The 19,722-nt window shown below is 42.2% G+C and overlaps 1 protein-coding gene across 3 annotated transcripts in view; it reads right to left on the bottom strand.

The window, feature by feature from the left end:
- The window catches only part of TENM1 (teneurin transmembrane protein 1), a 550,900-nt gene that overhangs the window by 61,252 nt on the left and 469,926 nt on the right, over positions 1 to 19,722 (bottom strand). For all 3 annotated transcript variants that reach the window (XM_047844103.1, XM_047844102.1, XM_047844101.1), the window contains one exon: positions 8,376 to 8,530. In XM_047844103.1, coding sequence (XP_047700059.1) covers positions 8,376 to 8,530 — 155 coding nt within the window. The remainder of the gene's footprint in view (positions 1 to 8,375; positions 8,531 to 19,722) is intronic.

Consider the following 19,722-nt stretch of genomic DNA (forward strand, 5'->3'; position numbering starts at 1 on the left):
ATGAGTGAAGGGACTGTAACACAGCACCTAACTTCTTCAAACTGAGTTCAAGTCTCCTGGCCAGGAAAAATGACCTCTTAGAGACAGCTTGCAAATGGGTTTTTAGAACAATTTTTTCTTGTGATTGTTGAGAAACAGTGGGCAGTAGAGGATGCGCTGGAAGGTAAGAGGTGGGTAAACATAGTTCTGACCTCAAGAAGATTCAGAAGATGTGCCTCACAGATTTCATGGTGGAAACCTAATATCGATTTGGAAAAGATCCTCAAATGCGTTAGTAAACCATTTTTTCTTACTTCTTAGATGAGGAAATGGTGTTTATGGATACTATGACTGGAAATAAATTATGTTGAGGGATTCTTCTTCCCTACTTAAAAACAGTTTTTTAATGTTTATCTTTGAGAGAGACAGAGTGTGAGCAGGAGAGGGGCAGAGAGAGAGAGACACACATACAGAATCCGAAGCAGGCTCCAGGCTCTGAACTGTCAGCACAGAGCCCGACGTGGGGCTTGAACTCACAACCCATGAGATCATGACCTGAGCTGAAGTCGGATGCTTAACCAACTGAGCCACCCAGGAGCCCCTCTTACTTCCTTTTAAATAGAGTTACCAGTCTGGTAAGGTTTCTTTGTGGATAAGTTGAAGAAAATATAGGTGAGGCTAGTGACTTTCAAACTTGTTTTGACTGTGACCCTCAGTAAGACCTATATTTTATCCCATTATCTGAGATATACAATTGAAATAAAAGTTTCATGAAACATTACTTACTCATCCTTACTACACATGACACATTCTAAGGTTTTGTGTTCTATTTCTTTTTTTCTTAAAGCTGGTCATAGGTCAATATATTGGTTTCCGGATCCACTACAAATCGCAACCCATAGGTGATAGTTCAAACAGATGGGTTCAAAGTCTAACAGATGACTTACTCTAATGGTGTCACAACTTCATCTTGGCCTATCTATCCATCAGTGTTATCATGGATGAGGACATGGAAGGCATTCATCAAATCCATAGGTGACACAAGGCTGGGAAGGACAGTGAAGATATTGGATAATGGCAGAAGAATGCCAAGATATGGATGGAATCTGATGAGATAGAATCGAAAACAGACTAATGTAAGATCCTGCACTATGATGCAACCAACTGTTCAAGTACAAGATGAGGACACTGGGATGAGAGACATGTGCATTTTTAGCACCCTGCAATCACATCATAGATCAAAAAAATGTCCAAAAATCCAATTTAACTTTACCTGTGGTTTCTCAATCTGTGCTTTTTACTTCCTTGGCATTTTCCAAAAAGGTCTTGGGGTCACCGTGTAAACTACCACTGGGTGGGACTGAGCCTGAATAGGGAAGGTTCTTGTATATCACTTCTTATTTGATCTGCTGTTTGCATCGGTTTTATAAATGGGGACTTACTTTACTTGAAATAAATGTTCTTTGGCAAAATCCTTTTGAAGACCGCCAGGCAAGATGAACCAAAACAGAGAATATAGAAAGAGGGTTGTGATAGTCTCCATTCTACCTTTGAGCTAGAGCATATGTGGATTGTTTTGTTCACGCCTGGAAACCTCACTCTCGAAGAGATATTAAATAAATGGGAACATGTTCAGAGAAGAGTGAGAAGAATGGCAAAGGAGCTCAAAACCATGGCAAGTGTGGGGCAGTTAAGTGGATCAGGGATGGGACTTAGAAGGCCTGACAGAGTTGCTCACATACACCAAGCAGGCTGTCATGCGGAGGAGGCAGTTAGAAGAGCACTTTGGTGAAAAGAATGTGGACTTTGCCCTCAAGTCAACGGGTTCAAATTTCAACTCTGTCACTTATTGGTTGTGTGATCTTGACCAAGTTACTCAACTTCTTTGAACCTTGTTTTTCACGTTTGTTAAAAATAGGGAAACGATACACCGTACTCACCTTGAAGGGCGGTCATGAGGATAAATAAGATGCCACAGAGGAAGTACCCAGTATAGCTCATGGGTCACTTAATACATTTATTTCATAGAAAACAGATTAAATTGGTAACACAGGGCCTCAAGAGTCGCAATAAGACTAGATGGTGAAAGTTAAAAGACTACTAAAAAGTTAAAAAGTATCCCAGAAGAACTTTCTATCAGGCGGAGGCATTGAAAGATGGAATGAGCTGCCTGGAGGAGGTAGTGACTTTTCTGTTCATAAGAGGCATTTGAAGAGAGGCTGGTTATTATATGGTGAGAATATTCTGGAGCAAGGTCCAGCATCAACTGATTGGGAGGAGGACTGGGATTCATAGTAGACTAGCTGAACAGATTGAATGCGTGGGGCCAAAGTTTGCTCCTCCAAAGAACCAGTTATGGCCTTCCTTCATAACCACAGATGATACCTCCCTCCACCCGTTAGGCCCATTTGACGAACGGGTGCTTTTGGGAACTACTCAGAGGCATACAGATGATCCAACGAGCATTTATAAAGGACTGGTTATACATCAGATCCTCTAGACAAACACCTCAAAGTGTGTGTCTTATGGACAATGGGTCAACTGCATTGTCTATACACAGAAAAGGTCCATGTTTCTTGTGTATCTGCTATCAGGTTGATCTGGGGAGAGCATGAGGCTGGCTCTAAGGAGTAAGCCAGCTCTCAAATTTGCTATCACACCAAGAGACCTGGTCTAACTCCTAGTTCCATTCTAGTCAGGCACGAGGTGGAAGTGAGTTACCAGAGCAGGATGGTTCAAAAGCAGCGACGGAAATAAAGAGCCCAATCTCTCCATAATCAACTCATCCCCTGAAGTGAAGGGCCTGGTTGTTTATAGCAGTGCTTACAAAGGGCAGTCATGCTTCAGAGTTTATACCGAGAATTCAGGTTCACATTTCAGTAAATCAAAAAAAGATATTGATTTGGAACAAATGGCTGATTTTATTGTCAAAGCAAATTTCATCTCTTGAGATGATTAGGTTTTATTAAACTATTTCCTAAGCGCCACTAAACACACATTCTGTGAATAAACAGCATATTCGTCAAACGGCATTTGTCATCCACTTAACTACCATGATACCTGGTCATCTCCAATTGTCATTGAAAATGTAGAAGTTGGAAAAATGCACACTGGGGGCCAGAAAACTTGTGCCTGAGTCACTTAATAACTCCATGGTCAAGGCACAATACATAATCCTTCTGACTACCAGTTTTCTCTGCTGTAGCTGGAGATAATTATAGGTACCTCTCAAGGGTGGTTGGGTTGTGGAGATAAAATGCAAGAGTGTGAATAAGACAGCATAGTTTCGGGCACATAGTACGCTCTCAATAAGTGGTAGCGGTTATTATTAGAATTACTATAGGGAGGCCATCATGATGTACTGAATATTAAGGCAGACTATCAAGGACGAATTCCCCCTGGGGTTCAGGTTTGCCTCAGAAAAGTGCAGAAGACGAAAACAAAGAAGAGAAAGAAGGATGTTCTCCACATCACTTCCCAGCTTCCAAAGGTACTATGCTACCATGGATGGACCTTCCCTTGTTGGGGACCTTTTGGTTTTGAAATGCAGGGAAAGTAACAAGGAACTTTAGGAACTGGGTTCTATTTCTGAAGAGAAACCTTCAGAGTTGGAAGAGACCCTGAGAAAACAGTGGGTTCGTCTTCCTGAGTCCAGAGAGGCTTGTATTTCAAGCATTCATAGATTACTGTTATCCAACATTGCCTTTAAAAGTTTCAAAACGCAGGGACTGTGTAAGGTCTTTTGATAATGCACGATGCTGCCACACAGTCTTAGAACCGGTAAGCTCTTCGTAGGTCTGATTCAAATCTTCGTGCCGCACAGGCCTCTATTTTCTCTCCTGTCTGTTTCTGTCAGCAGACTCTTTGTGCTCTCATTTAGACATGTGTCTCCACCCTCACCCATCAATGTATTTTGATTTACTGAAATAGGAAACCAAGCACTGTGTAAGCCCAGCTGGGTCACCGTAAGTACTACTACCAACACCGGGGGCTTTGCTCTTGGGAGGTGTTATGACGCTCCCTACTCAGCTTTCTTCCTTCCAGCGGAAGACGGCCCATGTTCTCCAGTACAGTCACGGAAAACACAGGTCCCCCATCTGCCACAGTTGTCTAAACAGACAGCGGGAGCTCCGGCCATAGAGGCTGAGCGTTTGGGTAGCTGTGCCACACACTGGCTTCCTCCCGGGAGACACTTTATCCAGCCACCCAGCTGATTTCAGTGTTCCCCACCTGTCATGCACCTGTGCCCCACCTGGGTGCTGATTTGCACACACCTGGGAGCTGACTTGCTTTAATGCCAAAGCCTCCCCTTCCCAGCCAGGCATCTCAAAAAAGTGATCTATTTTCACTTTCTCCATTTCCTCACCTCCCACTCTACCACTGCAATCCTATTCCAATTAATTAGCACTCCACCAAAGGCATTCCTATCAGAGTCACGAATGCTGTCAAGCCAAATGGCTTCTTAAAAAAAAAAACAGCTTATTTTATGTGACCTCTAAAGCAGCAGCTGGCATTAACCATTCCCCTCCTTTTGAAAAGCTTTTTTCCCTTGGCTTTTTCACGGCACACGTTCCTGGTTTTCCTCCTACTTGTCAGGTGTTTCCCTCTCAGTCTCCTTTGTGGCCTCCTATCCATTCCTCAGCCTTCTCTTGAGTATTAATATCCTTGGAGTTTGGTCTTAAGCCTTCTCTTCTTTTGATGCCATGGGCGCCCCCTCCCCCCCCCGGAAGACCCCATCCATTGCCCCACTTGTTGTTCCCATGTGTGGACTGATAATCCCAAGTCTAACCTCCTTTTCAGGCCTTGAGCTTTAGACCTATTTCCAGTTGCCTGCAAGACAACTGCAAGACTTGGCACCTCAAAGCCACCATGTCCTGAACTGAGCCCATCATTCAACCCTCACCCCCAACCCTGCTTCTCCTCTTCCTGGATTCCTTATCTCAGAGAACAGTGCCATCACACCTGTACTTCCTTAATCCTGCAATTAAGTCCAGTCAACGAGTTCTTTGCTTTTGGCACCAATGCTTCACTGACCTCTCCAGGTTCTTAACCCATACCGATGATACTTTAGGTGTGGCCATTGTCATTGCTTGCCTGTGTAACCTGCATAAAGCTGAGCATCTTCACGTTCAGTGTCATCAGAGTTGTAACCCAAAGAAACGTCAACTATGCATCCCAAAAACGTTGGAAAGTAATTTAATTTGTACAGAAGTCTTTTGACAAGGTGCTAGTCATTTATATATCTCTTTTATCTCCATCACACCTATATTACTTCAACAGCCTCTTAAGTGGTCTCCTTGCCTGTAACACTGTTTCCCTCCACTTAGTTCTCTATGCAATAGCTAGAGAGATCTTTAAAAAATTTTTTTCGTGTTTATTTTTGAGAGAGAGAAAGAGAGAGAGAGAGAGAGAGAGAGAGAGAACGCAAGTGGGGGAGGGGCAGAAAGAGAGGGAGACACAGAATCTGAAGCAAGCTCCGAGCTGTCAGCACAGAGACCCACGAGGGGCTCGAACTCACGAACCGTGAGATCATGACCTGAGCCAAAATCGGAAGCTTAAATGACTGAGCCAGCCAGGCGCCCCGCAGCCTTGCTAATTTCTAATACCCGCCTCCCACCCCACCTCACTCGACTCCCCATCTACTCCCCCAAATGACTGTTTTTCTAAAGCTGAAGCTGTATAAGGAAAAAGGAAGGGAGGGCATGAGGGAAACTGAGGCTTGGAATGAAATACCATAGGGGAAATGTGATTCTGTGTCCTGGTTACCAGGGCTCCTTCTCACTGGGCTGCGCTCTACATCCCCACCTGAAAGGGACCAGGCAGCTTTTTATTGTGGCAATTATGGCTAGCAAATGGCATGTGAAAAAGAACCCTTCTCATGGTGATGAGGAGCATATGTTTGCTCTATTTAGACAAAGAATTCTCTTTTGAGCATAACTTTTCCACACAGAAACAGATAAGTTGTTTAGACTTGACTGATTGCAATACTAAGTGTCCTATTTTAAGTTAAAAATATCCCACAAGTGAATCATATACGTGCATCTTCTCTTTCGTCCCCCTCCTCCATGGAAACACATTCACACCCTTCCTTTCTGCCATAAATAATGCTCCTTTTCCTTGCCTTCCACAGGATTTTGCATCATGGAAAGTTAGGTTGCTCGACGACTCGACAGCCTGATCCACTCAAATCTCTCTTAAGAATGGTTCATTCATGGGGTCAGTTTTCCAGGCCTTTCCAGGGCCTTTTCAGGCCGATTTTATTTTTGTAGTGGACTATATCTGATTACTTTCTGCATTTCTGAGGCGAGGGAGGGGCACATAGAGAAGAAGAAACCCTCCAAATAGGCACATTTTTAGTGTTTTATAGAGATGTGTATGTTTGGAGGATGGAGACGGGAAGGGATAACAGAGCTAAGGACTAAAGCAAGGTTTCCAGATGATGCTTTACTTGCCTTGTGGTGCTAGGTTCCAGGGGTACAAAGCACAAAGCAACATGAATGCCCTAACCCTGGCAGATATCGCTGGCTGCCTCCCCAGCAGCGATCCTTCATTCCTTGCCAAGAGAAGCCTGATTTTCATTTAAGAATTAGGTAGCAATACACTTAGGGAAGGGAACCCAATTCCAGAGGGTTTGAATCCATTTTGGAGATCCCATTTCCCCTTTGCCAGTGTCCGGTGAAGGCAAGGGCACATGATTCGATTCTTGCCAGTGTGACTCAAGAAGGAAATCTACTGGCATCTTTCTTACCTCTGATCATCTCACTCTGTGAATTCATGAGACCTTACAGTTTAAACTATTTTTATTTTTTTCTAGATTTTTTAAAAAAATGTTTATTTTATTTTTGTTTTTGAGAGAGAGAGAGAGAGAATGAGAGAATGAGTGGGGAAGTCGGACACTCAATCGACTGAGCCACCCAGGTGCCCCAAACTATTTTTATTTTTATTTTTTTTTAGAGAGAGAGAGAGAGAGAGAGAGAGAGAGAGAGAGAGAATAATAGCGTGCAAGCCCATGGGGGAGGAGCAGAGAGACAGGGAGAGAGAGAATCCCAAGCAGGCTCAGCACTATCAGGGTAGAGCCCAATGCGGGGCTCGAACCCACCAACCGTGAGATCATGACCTGAAGCGAGATCAAGAGTGGGATACTTAACCGACAGAGCCACCCAGGTGCCCCTGAACTATTTTTAGATACATGTTTCATTATTTGCAGTCAAAATCACCCTCTCCGATACACTCACTAACCAATCCTAAAACCCTCAACATCTACTCTAATTCATTTGAAAAGATTAATAATCTACTTCATCGGAGTCTCGGGTTCATGGACTGTTAGAGCTCAAAAGTCCCTTTGAGGACTGTCTAGTCTATTTCTCTCACACTGCAGACTGAGGAAGACACCCAGAGGATGCTGGAACTGTGCTGTATGCTCTATAATCTCTCTATATGTCCAATCCTGATTTTGTACAACTGTGGTAAAATCAGAATTTTTGACTCAGATGAAAGTTACACTGAATTTTCCCTTTTGTTCTGACAAAGAGCTTTCCTAAATAAATGTAAAATAGATCTCAGAGGGAATGTTGCCTCTACTTAAAACTTTCAAATGCCTTAAATACAGCTGTTTACATACACATGAATAACAAGTCATGCTTGTATATGCATTACAAAAGATTCCTTTTTAAACAATTTTTAATGTATTTATTTTTGAAAGAGTGAGACAGTGTGAGTAGGGGAGGGCAGAGAGAGAGTGGGAGACACAGAATCCGAAGCAGACTCCAGGCTCACGAACCGCGAGACCATAATAGGGCACCTGGGTGGCTCAGTCGGTTGAGCCTCCGACTTCGGCTCAGGTCATGATCTCACAGTTCGTGAGTTCGAGCCTGGCATCAGGCTCTGTGCTGACAGCTCGGAGCCTGGAGCCTGCTTCAGATTCTGTGTCTCCCTCTCTCTCTCTGCCCCTCCCTCACTCACGCTTTGTCTCTCACTGTCTCTGAAAAATGAATAAACCTTAAAGAAAATTAAGAAAGATTTCTACAGACCTCAGTAGTCAATGCTTTTCCAAATGTGCGTTACTGCATTATTTAAAAATAATAAAATTATGTAACTTGGAAAATACTCAATAAAAGACTGACCTTTACCCTCCAATTGATTCAAATTTGAGAGCCTTTATTCTTATTCTTTTCTTTTCTTTATTCTTATTCTTACGCCAACATTCCACCAGGTAGTACTCCCAAGTGAGTTTATCTGAGGTGGAAAAAAGTAACTTGCGGAAAGAGAAACTTCTGCTATCTGATGTTATAACAGATACACCAGGCTTCCTTTCTACCTAATTTCTGTATGAGAAAATTGTTATCCATTTCCATGATGCCAAATGGCGATAACGCTTGGAAACCAGCGGTGCCTACCTGAGTGATGTCCATTCCTGAGTCACAGCTCAGTGGCTGTGTGGAAGTCAGACCGTTTGAGCCGATTACAGTTGTGACCACAGCATTGTCATCAATTCTCCGAATCATGGTCCCATCCACAAAGTAAATGAATCCATGCCTATCAACTGTGATGCCTGGTGGGAAGAAGCAAATGAGCATTAGTAGTCTAGTGGGCCACATTTGCACCAAGATCAGTATTTTGAAAGAAGCCATAGAAACGGAAGAGCATTTTAAAGACATATGGATTCAATTTTGCTCAGCACAGCCAGGACAGTAATGGGAGAGGTTTGTTCAGACACACATTCACTTCTTTGTGTATTGAGAAGAAATGATAAAACGTAACGGGGAAATAAAGCCAGGTCTAACCATTTTGTGTTGTGTAGTTTTACATTTCTGCCCCCTAATACTTGCTTACCCCCACAAACAGAAAAGAAAATCCCCTTTAAGATAAATGGGAAGAGACCGGGGAAGCAGCATATATTACACTTCTTTTAGCGTGCAGATGCATAGGCCACCGCTTATTTTCATGGTTGCATTAGAAATAAGTGACTTGGAAGGTATTAAAGTTATTTTCATCAATTCACACTCAGCTCACAGAGAGTTTGTAATAATTCTGATAAGCTGGACTGTGTTTTTTTCTCTATATTATCTTTTAAGAGTTTGGAAAGCAAAATTATGGTGTCACAAAGGGAATGGTCAAACTTCTAGAAAAAATGAAAGCCGATAAAATTCTCACGGTAGTTTTTACACGTTGTGTTAATTACAGCCTGGTGTTTTGGAAAATATATAATAGTGGGTAGGAGGCTTGGGTTCTAATACTGATACATCACTTACAACTCCTACGTGACTTCGGTTGTCATTTGTCTCTCCAAATTTTAACCCTCTTTGGTAAAGTATGGAAAAGATAATCTGCTTGTGATATTGTGATTTATAATAGGAAATACGTATTTGGCCTTCTTCCCAGTTTGTAACACAGAGCTGCTAAAACTTTGCAAATTTCTAAAGTGGCGAGAGAGACAAAGGTGTCTTTTATTACACTAACGAGGGGACGTTTGGACTGCATCTGAAGATGGGTTGGTTGCCAGGAGAACCATTCATGAATAGAGGGTTGGTACTTTGAGTCCCACCCCCAGACCTCTGGGGAGGGGAGAGGGGCTGGGGACTGAGGTCAGTCTCCAATAGTCAATGATTTAATCAACCACACCTATGTAATAAAGCCTCTATTAAAAACCCAAAAGTTCAGGCTTTGCAGAGTTTCTAGGTTGGTGAACACATGGAGATTTGAGGAGAGTGGTGTGCCTGGAGAGGGCACGGAGGCTCCACACCCTTTCGCACACACCTTGCCCTATGCGTCTCTTCCATCTTGGCTGTTCCTGAGTTATATCCTTTTGTAATAAACCAGTGATCCCGTAAGTGAAATGTTTCTCTGAGTTCTGTGAGCCCCTCTGGCTCATTAATTGAACCCAAGGAGGGGATCATTGGAACCTCCAATCTATAGCTGGTGACAACCTGGACTTTCGATTGGCATCTGAAGAGGGTGTGTACGTTGTGGGGGCAGTTTTGTGGGCCTGAGCCCCTCACCTGTGGGAGTGGACTTTCTCTGGGTGGATAGTGTCAGAATTGAGTGAAACTGTAGGATACTCAGCTGGTATCCGAGAACTGCTCTGCTGGTGGTGTGGGGGGACCCCCCCCCCAACACTGGAAATTGGTCTCAGAACGTTGATTACTGCCTTACCTAAGCAAAGGTGAGCAACTGTCTTAGTTTGGGATTGAGGCAGGGTTCAGTTTTAAAACTGGGACAGTCCTGGCCAAACTGGGATGAGTTGGTTACTCTTCGCCTAGGTTGTTATAAATATCATATGAAATAATACATTTAAAAAGTGTCAGACATATATAAAGAACATATGGTGTTCCTGCTTCCCTTGGTGCTTTTGACAGTGCTCTTGAAAATAACCACATGGCATTACTTTAACACTAGTCTACAATTTAGTCTTTTCTGATCTCTCCTTTATCCAGACCTTGTGAGACACAGAATACATATTAAAGTTGGGAACATCTGTGACAACAAGCATGTCCTTTTAGTGTGTGTTCACGCACACACACACACATTCACACACCCGATCATTTCCCGGGCCAACAGTGAACTCACCTAAAGACAGTTTATAAACCCAACTTAATGAACTGCTTTCAGATGAACTAATTTGTTGGCAGGAGGTTAATGTTAGACTTGGCTTCATGGTGTACTTTGATTAATCCTGATGTTCCTCATGAAGTATTAATCCTTAGCATCTATAAAAGTTACAGATTCATTTTCACTTTCCCCGAATGCCTCTAAAGTCATGTATGTTTTTGGAGAGTTCTCTAAGGAAACCAGCATGTCCAAACAAGGGGAATTTCGTGTCAGTAAGTCCCCTTTTCAATTTTAGATGCATAAGGACCTTTCAGCAGGTTTCTAAAAGAGACTTTTAAGATTGAGCAGATCAAAGGATGACACCACATGAACAGTTCTTCCATCTCCAGAACATGTGGACTAATGATGAACCAAGGCATACCTCTGCTTTTTATTTTTGTTTTTGTTTTGGCAAACTCAAAGCCTCCAATGCTTAGTGTTTGGTCTGCCCTGTGGCAGGCAGGCCTATGATTACCTTCTATGACCTCTGTATTAAATTATCAGTGAGTGTGAAATTTAAAATTTGGTTGTCATAAGAAGATGGGCTGAAAGATCATGACTGAAGTCTGGAGAGAGAAAGGCTGAGAGCAGTTCAGCTTGAAGTGTCTGAAATCATGAATTATTTACCAAACACATACTGAATGTCACTCTGCCAAGTTCTGTGAAGGCCAAGGGACAAAGAATCCAGGTGCACAGAAACTAAGAGGAATACCGTGGAAGTGTTGCTCCAACGAGAAGGCAGTAAATTTAGAGATTCTAACCCTTTGAAAGTTGGAACAGATTCACAAAAGGTATAGAGAAAGAAATGAATTCCTACAGGAACTAGTGTATTTGGGGAGCTCTTTATCTTGATGTGGACACCAGGGAGGACAGTTCTGTTCCTGTGACCACTACATTCCTCATCCTCATCAGAGGGTGAAGTTTGTGCTGATCCAGGGAGGATAATCCTGGACTTTACATGGTTTTCCACTTTTAGCTTTTGTTAACTTCTAAACACTGTGAACCGCTTTCTCTCTGTTCATGTCAGCTGAGTTCCACAGATGAGGCTTATTAAATACTCACTAGTGGCCTTTGGGGCTTATTTGGCTGACGGTTTGTCGGATATTTTTCCATACATTTGTGCAGCCGTTTCTTTCATCATGGTCCAAATTCCAAAAGACTTCATTATCCTGGAGACTCTTTAATTAAATTTGATTGGGTTATATTTATGTGTGGAGTTGAAAAAGAAGTAGTAGGAAGGTCTTCGAGGAGCTGTGTGATAGATGCTTTACGAGTGCATCAGGGTGCATTTTATATGTACATATTTTCATTTCTTCTCACTTTCCTTCCCCAACCAACCAACACACACACACACACACACACACACACACACACACACACAGACACAGACACACACACGCAGAGATTCCCCAAACAACTAGTTTTAGAAACTCTTCACTGGTGAGGTTTACGGGGCATTTAATTTTCACTGTGGTTAAAAACCAAACTGGAAATCCCAGGCAGGAAAAGGAATTATTTTTGCCATTACTTGGAAGGGGGTGGTCTCCCCTCCATAATGAGTATTGTTACAGCCCTGGGGTGTCAATGATGCAGTCAGCATGATCTATTACCATTTGTTAGGCTGAGTGGGAGAAGGTGGCACATGCCCAGTATATTTTAAGCTTTATTTTTTCAGAGATGGAGATGTGAATGATTTCGGAGCACATAAAGCCATCTGGGGCTAGCAAGATCTGCAGATTCAATTGACTTTCATATTTTGATATTGTTGTACCCAGATTTCCAAAATGTGGTACCTAATGTTGTGGGCAGAGTTCGTTCCAACGGCCACATCCATTGATGTGCTTACTGCCAGCATTTTCCTTACCACTGAAAACACAATGGAAGGCACAGTCTTTGTTTGGCTAAGAAAGGAATTAAACTGCATTGAGAGAACCACTTCCAGGGTTTAAAATTTTAACCACTATTCATTTCTACAGCAAGCAAAAAAAGATAGATCTTGGAGATTACCACAAGGTGAGGCAGTGGCTGGGAGTGGAGGCGGGAAGAGTACCACAGATAGCTTGAGTTCCCACCCCACCCTACCTCCAGCAAGGAATACATCGGGCTCAGACACCCAGACAGCGTGTTTAGCTTGGAGCACATTTTTACATTTGTGAGAAAATAAATAAATCCTTGTAAATTAGTGCATATAATGAAAGCACTGACAGACCATAACCTGGAAGTGTGAATGGTGCTGTCTCCATTCATCAGCATTAAGCCCTAACAAGCTCTTTCTATGGAGGGACCTGCTCATAAATAAAGTGCATCTTGTAAAAAAATTATTCACAATGTCTTATGCAAAGTAGGGGACATTATATAATATCTGAACTGCAGGCTCTTTTCTCTGTGAAGCATAGCTCTGTATGAAACAGCTGCAAATTACAGGGGAAATTATTTGACTTTTTCCCTTGTCTTATTATCCTCCAATGAATAAATGCTATAATTCTTAAGAAGACAATTGCCTAAAGCTGGGGCAGCCTGGATAGTTACTAATAAATGTATCACCTGTTGGGGAAGAGGCACTGCTGATCAATACTGAAACAGCAGGGATTTCCTGATGTGAGGTCACGGGGAGCCCAGATATGGAGGTTAATAGCCTGGAAATAGTAGCTAAAATCCCAAATTAGGTAACAGCAAAGATCAGAGTATTTGGCCGTGCAGAATGCCAATTTCAAACGTTGGCAGAAGGCATGTTTGTATTTAATTTATAAAAATTACAGCTGTTGAGGCCACCTACATTTTTATTATTTCTATCTTAAAAATGAATCTTCTTTCGAATATAAGCTATGGAAAGCAGTCATAAAATTCTCTCCATCTGCAGCCCTAGCAACCAGAAAACGGAAATACTAGTTTTTCCCCCTTGACACAATGTGCTCTTTAATTTTATGATACAGAGATAAATGGTTAAAATAAACTTCCAGGAAATGTCCTAAATGTAGTATGGTGTCAGCTCAATCTCCATTACTGAGAGTGCTGAATTGTCTGACACTAGCTGTTGATCACAAAGTGCCCTTTAAATCAAAGAGAGATTAAAATATTTTGCTTGTTTATGTGCAATTCAATTCTCTGAAAATTGGTATCATGTGTTGGTCTATATGAAAATCCTCCACCAGGCAGAAAAGTCCATTCTCCAACTGATCTGTCTATTGTCCACTTAATTACCCGCTAGAATCAGAAAGGGTCAAGTTACTTCTGCACAGTAAGCCTGTTAAGTTCTCTTGCTAGGTAGCCCTTAAATGGAGCTTCTAGAACTCTACAAATATCTGTGTGTCACTAGGGTTGAAGGAGGCTGAGCTTAATGACCAGCTGAGGTGACTTCACTGTGTGGTTAACAATGAGAACAGGATTTCTTCAGTAAGAGACTCTAATAAACCCACTGTAATATTCCATGACTAGTGAATGGTGTGACTTAATCCAATATTGTTGAATAAAAAAGTTACAGTATATTCTATACAGTAAAGGTCAATTTCCAAAGAATTTAAGTACAAATTAAAAATGATAAGCATTCAAATGAATATTCTACTGACTGGAATGTCCTTTCTTTCATGACTTGGAAGGTACTTTAAAGGGCTTCAGAGATATCATAAGGAACAATAGATGTTTAGTCCAGTTAACCAAGGAATTCCGGCTGAAAGGCCAGTTTTGAGCATGTGTCTTCTCGTTGGCTCCTTCTGATTCTCTCAGAGTGTTGACCAAGGCAGAGTGAATGAAAAGCTCTCCTACCTCCATCAGCCAGTATTTTTCTAAAAGTTTACTAGAGAAGCTCTTTCTCCTGATTTATTGATTCATTAGATTTATTTTGTGTCTATTACATGTCAGGTACAGTGCTAGGCACTAGGAGCACAGCAGAGTAGTATAAAACAGAGCTCAGCACAGGTTGGGGAGATGAACAAATAACCAGGCAATCACAATGCCTTGGGATAAGCATTAGTTTCGAGCAAGTCCAGGATGCCACGGGAACAACCCTGGGGAACGGGCTGGGGAAATGAAGGTCACAAGTGATCTCTCAGAGTGACAGGTAAGCCAAACCTGAATGACCATGTTGAATTCCTGATGAGCCCAGCGTGACATCCAGGGAAGCACCACTGAAAACCCATGAAGGCTGACTAGTATCACTAACTATAATAACCATTTTCATTTGCTGCGACTATGAGGCTATTTCAGGCATGGAGCTGGATTGTCTACAGACATTTTCTCATTTAATGCTCATAGCAGCTTTGTGGAGTAGATATTACTATCATTTTTCAGATGAGGAAATAGAAGTTCAGAGGTTGAATGACTAATTCCAGGTTACCTACCTAGAAAATGCTAGACTTAGCTCATCCGAGTTCAATGTCCACAATCTCTCTCTTTTTAGTGTTTATTTTTGAGACAGATAGAGTGTGAGTGGGGTAGGGGCAAAGAAAGGGAAACGCAGAATCCGAAGCAGGCTCCAGGCTCCCAGCTGTCAGCACAGAGCCCGACACGGGGCTCAAATCCCCGAAACGCAAGATCGTGACCTGAGCCAAAGTTGGACGCTTAACCGACTGAGCCACTCAGTCGCCCCTCAGTGTCCAGTCTCTTAATCTCCATCCCATGTAGCCTAAATGCGGCTACCAATCACTTTACCACAGGAGTGGTGTAAAAACTGGTTTCAGGAACTTCATGAAATAATCTGCAAAGTGCTTTGTGTATGGGGAGATTTTGTCACGGGGAGATGGTCCATTGCTTTAGTTACATTGTCAAAGTGACTAATGAGCCCTCTCAAAAGATTAAGAATTCTTGTATTCCTGTAGATCTCTTGGATTTCTTCAGGATTATCCTTCAAAGATATTCTGTGGCTTCATCCCCACAAAGGTGATGAGTTTTGGGGCGCCTGGGTGGCTCAGTTGGTTAAGTGGCCAACTTCGGCTCAGGTCATGATCTCACAGTTTGTGAGTTTGAGCCCCGCGCCAGGCTCTGTGCTGACAGCTCGGAGCCTGGAGCCTGCTTTGGATTTTGTGTCTCCCTCTCTATCTCTGCCCCTCCCCTGCTTGCACTCTGTGTCTCTCTCTCTCTCTCAAAAATAAACATGAAAACAAATTTAAACAAAAAAAGGTGGTGAGTTTTGAGAAAACACTCAGAGTTTCTATATGATGGGGATTTCGGTAACTGGACTATTGCCTTATGACCTATCACATAAAAAGGAGGCCCCGGGGCACCTGGGTGGCTCAGCGTCTGACTTCGGCTCAGGTCATGATCTCGTTGTTCCTGAGTTCGAGCCCTGTGTCGGGCTCTGTGCTGACTGCTTAGAGCCTGGAGCCTGCTTTGGATTCTGTGTCTCCCTCTCTCTCTTCCCCTCCCCGCCTCTCAAAAATAAACATTAAAAATTTTTTTTAAAAAAGAGGCCCCAGATACAGGGGTCACAAACTCCTATGTTGTTAAGGGCTGGGCAGGTGACATCAATCTGTAGGTTAGTGCCAGGTGAGGTTCTAGGGAAAGCTGAGGTTAACAAGAGAGAGCACATGCCACCTAAATGCATTCCATCTTTTTTTTTTTTTAAATAAATTGAGTGTGGCCAAATGAATTATATTTTTGAACTGGATTCATCCTCAAGTTGCCAATTTATGATGCTTGCTACAGGACAATCAGGAGGAATATATTGTCAGTGAAGAGGCTGCTGTGAACAGAGAAGATCCATGAACTTGGAGTAAATCTAATAACCAGTGTAGCACTGCTGTTTAAAGTTGTGTCTTGCTACAGAGATTTCTCATATATTCCCAGCCCCCAGAGAAGCACAGCCTCCCCCACTATCAATATCCCCCACCAGGGAGGTACATTTGTTACAACTGATGAACCTACACTGACAAGACATTATCATCCAAAGTCAACAGTTTACATTGGACCTCACTCTTGGTGTTGGACATTGTATTAGTCTGGACAAATGTATACCGACATGTATCTACCATTAGAGTAACATACAGGGTAGTTTCAACATATGATTCTGCACAATTTTTCTGTGAACAAAACTACTCAAAAAATAAAGTCTATTAAAAAATTATGCTTTGGAGAAGCACTGTAAAACCAAAGATAATCAAATGTAATTGTAATTCTCATCACGGGAAAATGAAATAACCTGGATGGCGGATGATACAACACTGGCTACGAATGCAGCCTCTTTTGTTCTCACCAAGATCAAAGCTCAAAATCTGTGACAAATCTAGTTCATTTTGGTCTCTCTGTTTTCAACAAGTTTAGTCAAATCAAACCTGAAAAGTAGGTATCCAAGCTGAACTCAACTTTGCTTTTGCTCTGCCACCATTCTCTTCCTCATCCTTCCTTCAGAGAGCCCTCCCCCTTCTGTATGGCAGACACAATGCTATGTATTCAGGTCATCCTATCTATTTTTACTTCTGAGAATAGAGCTAGGTTACATTTCCCAGCTTCCTCTGTACTTAGGTGTGGGCAGAAGTGATGTATGCTACTTCTAGGCTTGGCCCCTAACAAAACCTGTGTTGAGCTCCTCCATGGATCACCCTCATCCCCTGTAGGTTAGTCAGATACAGAGGCGTTGAGTAGTTACTAGATAGAAGGAGCCTGGTTCCCTGAGTCACCACCTGAAGCAGAGATTTTTCCCACCTCCCCAGGGGAACCCATTTGGACTCTGATGTGAACAAGAAAAACTACTATTTTGTTGAGCCAGAGAGAGAGAGAGAGAGAGAGAGAGAGAGAGAGGGGGAGAGAGAGAGAGAGTTTTCATATAGTTGTTAGCTTGGCCTATTATATTTACCAACTCGAATCCTATTCATGTTTCCAGGCTTCTACAAGATGTTTGTCTTCCAGAAAGCCTTCCCTGCAAACTCTACCTCATTCAGGTCTTTCTGTTTTCTAACCTACAGAAACCTGTTTTTTATTTTATTTTTTATTTTAGAGAGAGAGAGAGAGAGAGAGAGAGAGAGAGAATCTTTAACAGGCTCCACACTCAGAGCCCAACCCGGGCTTGAGCCCACCACCCTGGGATCACAACCTGAGCTGAAATCAAGAGTTGGACGTTCAATAAACTGAGCCACCCAGGCACCCCTGTTTTGTTTTGTTTTGTTTTGTTTTTTTTTAATGTGATTTCTCTAATCATGCTTTGTCCAGGCAATAACTCCTTGAGGGCAAAAGTGGATTTTATTATGCTTTACTTTTATATCTTGACAAATACAGTAGACCAGGGCACAGATGTTCAATAAAACTTGCTGAATTATAGACCTAATTGTCACAGATTTTTCTCAACTTGTGATGGGGTTATGTCCTGATGTACTCATTGTAAGTTGAAAATATCATTAAGTCAAAAATCATTTAATACACCTTACCTACTGAACATCATAGCTTAACTTAGAGCCTATCTTAAATGTGCTCAGAATACTTATGTTAGCCTATAGTTGGGCAAAATCATCTAACACGAAGTGTTGAATATCTCATATAATTTATCAAATACTGTATGGAAAGAGAAAACTAGAGTGGTTGTGTCTGGTTCGTGATCATGGGGCTGGGAGGTGCAGTACAATACTCTCATGATACTGGGTGGTGGCATATTGATAGCCTGGAAAAATATCAAAATTCAAAATTCAAAGTCCGTTTTCTACTGAATGCGTATTGCTTCTGTGCCATTGTGAAGTCGAAAAAAGTAGTAACTTGGGAACCGTTTGTACATTGAAATGCAAATAAAATCAAATAAAGCATGCCATGAGGTCAAGAGCTGCACATGAATTTCTCTAACAGTGAATTTAGAAAGGAGGTAATGGTAATTTTTCTCTCCAAAGATCTTTAAGGCGAGTACAGTCCCCTATCCATTAGTGATGATTACAATATGGGGGGAAGTGGGTTACCAACTAAGAACAAATAGAATAAGAACCATGGATCAAGTGGATCAAATTAACTGCACATAAATTTGATCCATGCAGCTAGCTACAATGAATAGCTCAGACTCCCTCAAATCCACTTTGCTCTGTCAACAGCTTTGTGTTATGATCTTGTGATGTCTTCCAATCTTACCATCTCAGGAGTACTAAGGAAACAGAAATACCTCAAGATTTTGCCTTCACTATGGACCACGTAAGGAAAAGGAGAGGGAACAGTGGCTCCGGGGTCGTATCAGGGGATCTGGGTTTCAGGTTCGCCTCTGTTACAGTTTAGCTGTCGGCCACTGAGTGAGGCACTTGACTACTCAGTGTCCTGATGGCCTAACCCATATCCTACCTACTATACAGGGTAAAATGGCATTAAGCTCACAAGAGCCAGTGAAATGAAAGCACTTCGAAAAGGATGAAGTGGTGCTAAGTGATGTCCCAATTGTTCAGTCATTGCTATAATTCTCTCTGAAAGTGACTTTTTCTAAGCCTAGAATCATGGACAGACATTTCCACCTTGGCCCTGCTTCAACATTTTAGGCTTTTCCATGTTGGACAGACACAGTAGAAGACTTAAGTCCATAAAGCATTATGTAGCCCTTGTCAGTAGCTGAGCTGTCCTGTGCTAGATTCATCACAGACAAGGCAGTGGTTGAAACACTGTTGTCAGCTCTTTGGGGAAATGCCACACCATTGAGCTACTGGTATAAAAACTTTCGAGCTTGTAGCAGGTGGCTACAGTTTTCATGCTGAGAATCAAAAAAATGAAGCTCCACACTATGCAATTGGCTCAGAGATCCTGGGTTAGGGGTGGTGGTGGTCTCTCAATATTTAACAGAAATACCAGACACTAATAATAGTAGGAATTATTTTTCCTTGTTTTCAAGATGTAGGTGTGTGTGTGTGAAGAGAGATTGGGATAAATAAGATGGTTCTAGTTCATGTTGAAATGCACAGCTCTTATTTTATTTTTGTGCTAGAGTTCTTGTTTAAAAGATGCCTGCAGGCTGAGATTTAAGGGGCCTCAGTACATATGGGCTCAGATAAATGAGGTTTACCAAGTGCAAGCTGAATATTTTATATTCCCTCCCCACCACCTTGAAAAATTCTTCAAACATCAAGCATCTATATCTGGGACACTACTCAGATACATTGTGAAGAGATGCCTCTGTCATCCTAAGGACACAAACCGCCTTACAAGAACATTATGTGAACAATTAGCCCGAGGAGGGGAAGTTCATTTATTGCCCATGGACCAGAAAAA

The sequence above is a fragment of the Prionailurus viverrinus genome, chromosome X (genome assembly GCF_022837055.1).
Source record: "Prionailurus viverrinus isolate Anna chromosome X, UM_Priviv_1.0, whole genome shotgun sequence".
NCBI lineage: Eukaryota > Metazoa > Chordata > Mammalia > Carnivora > Felidae > Prionailurus > Prionailurus viverrinus.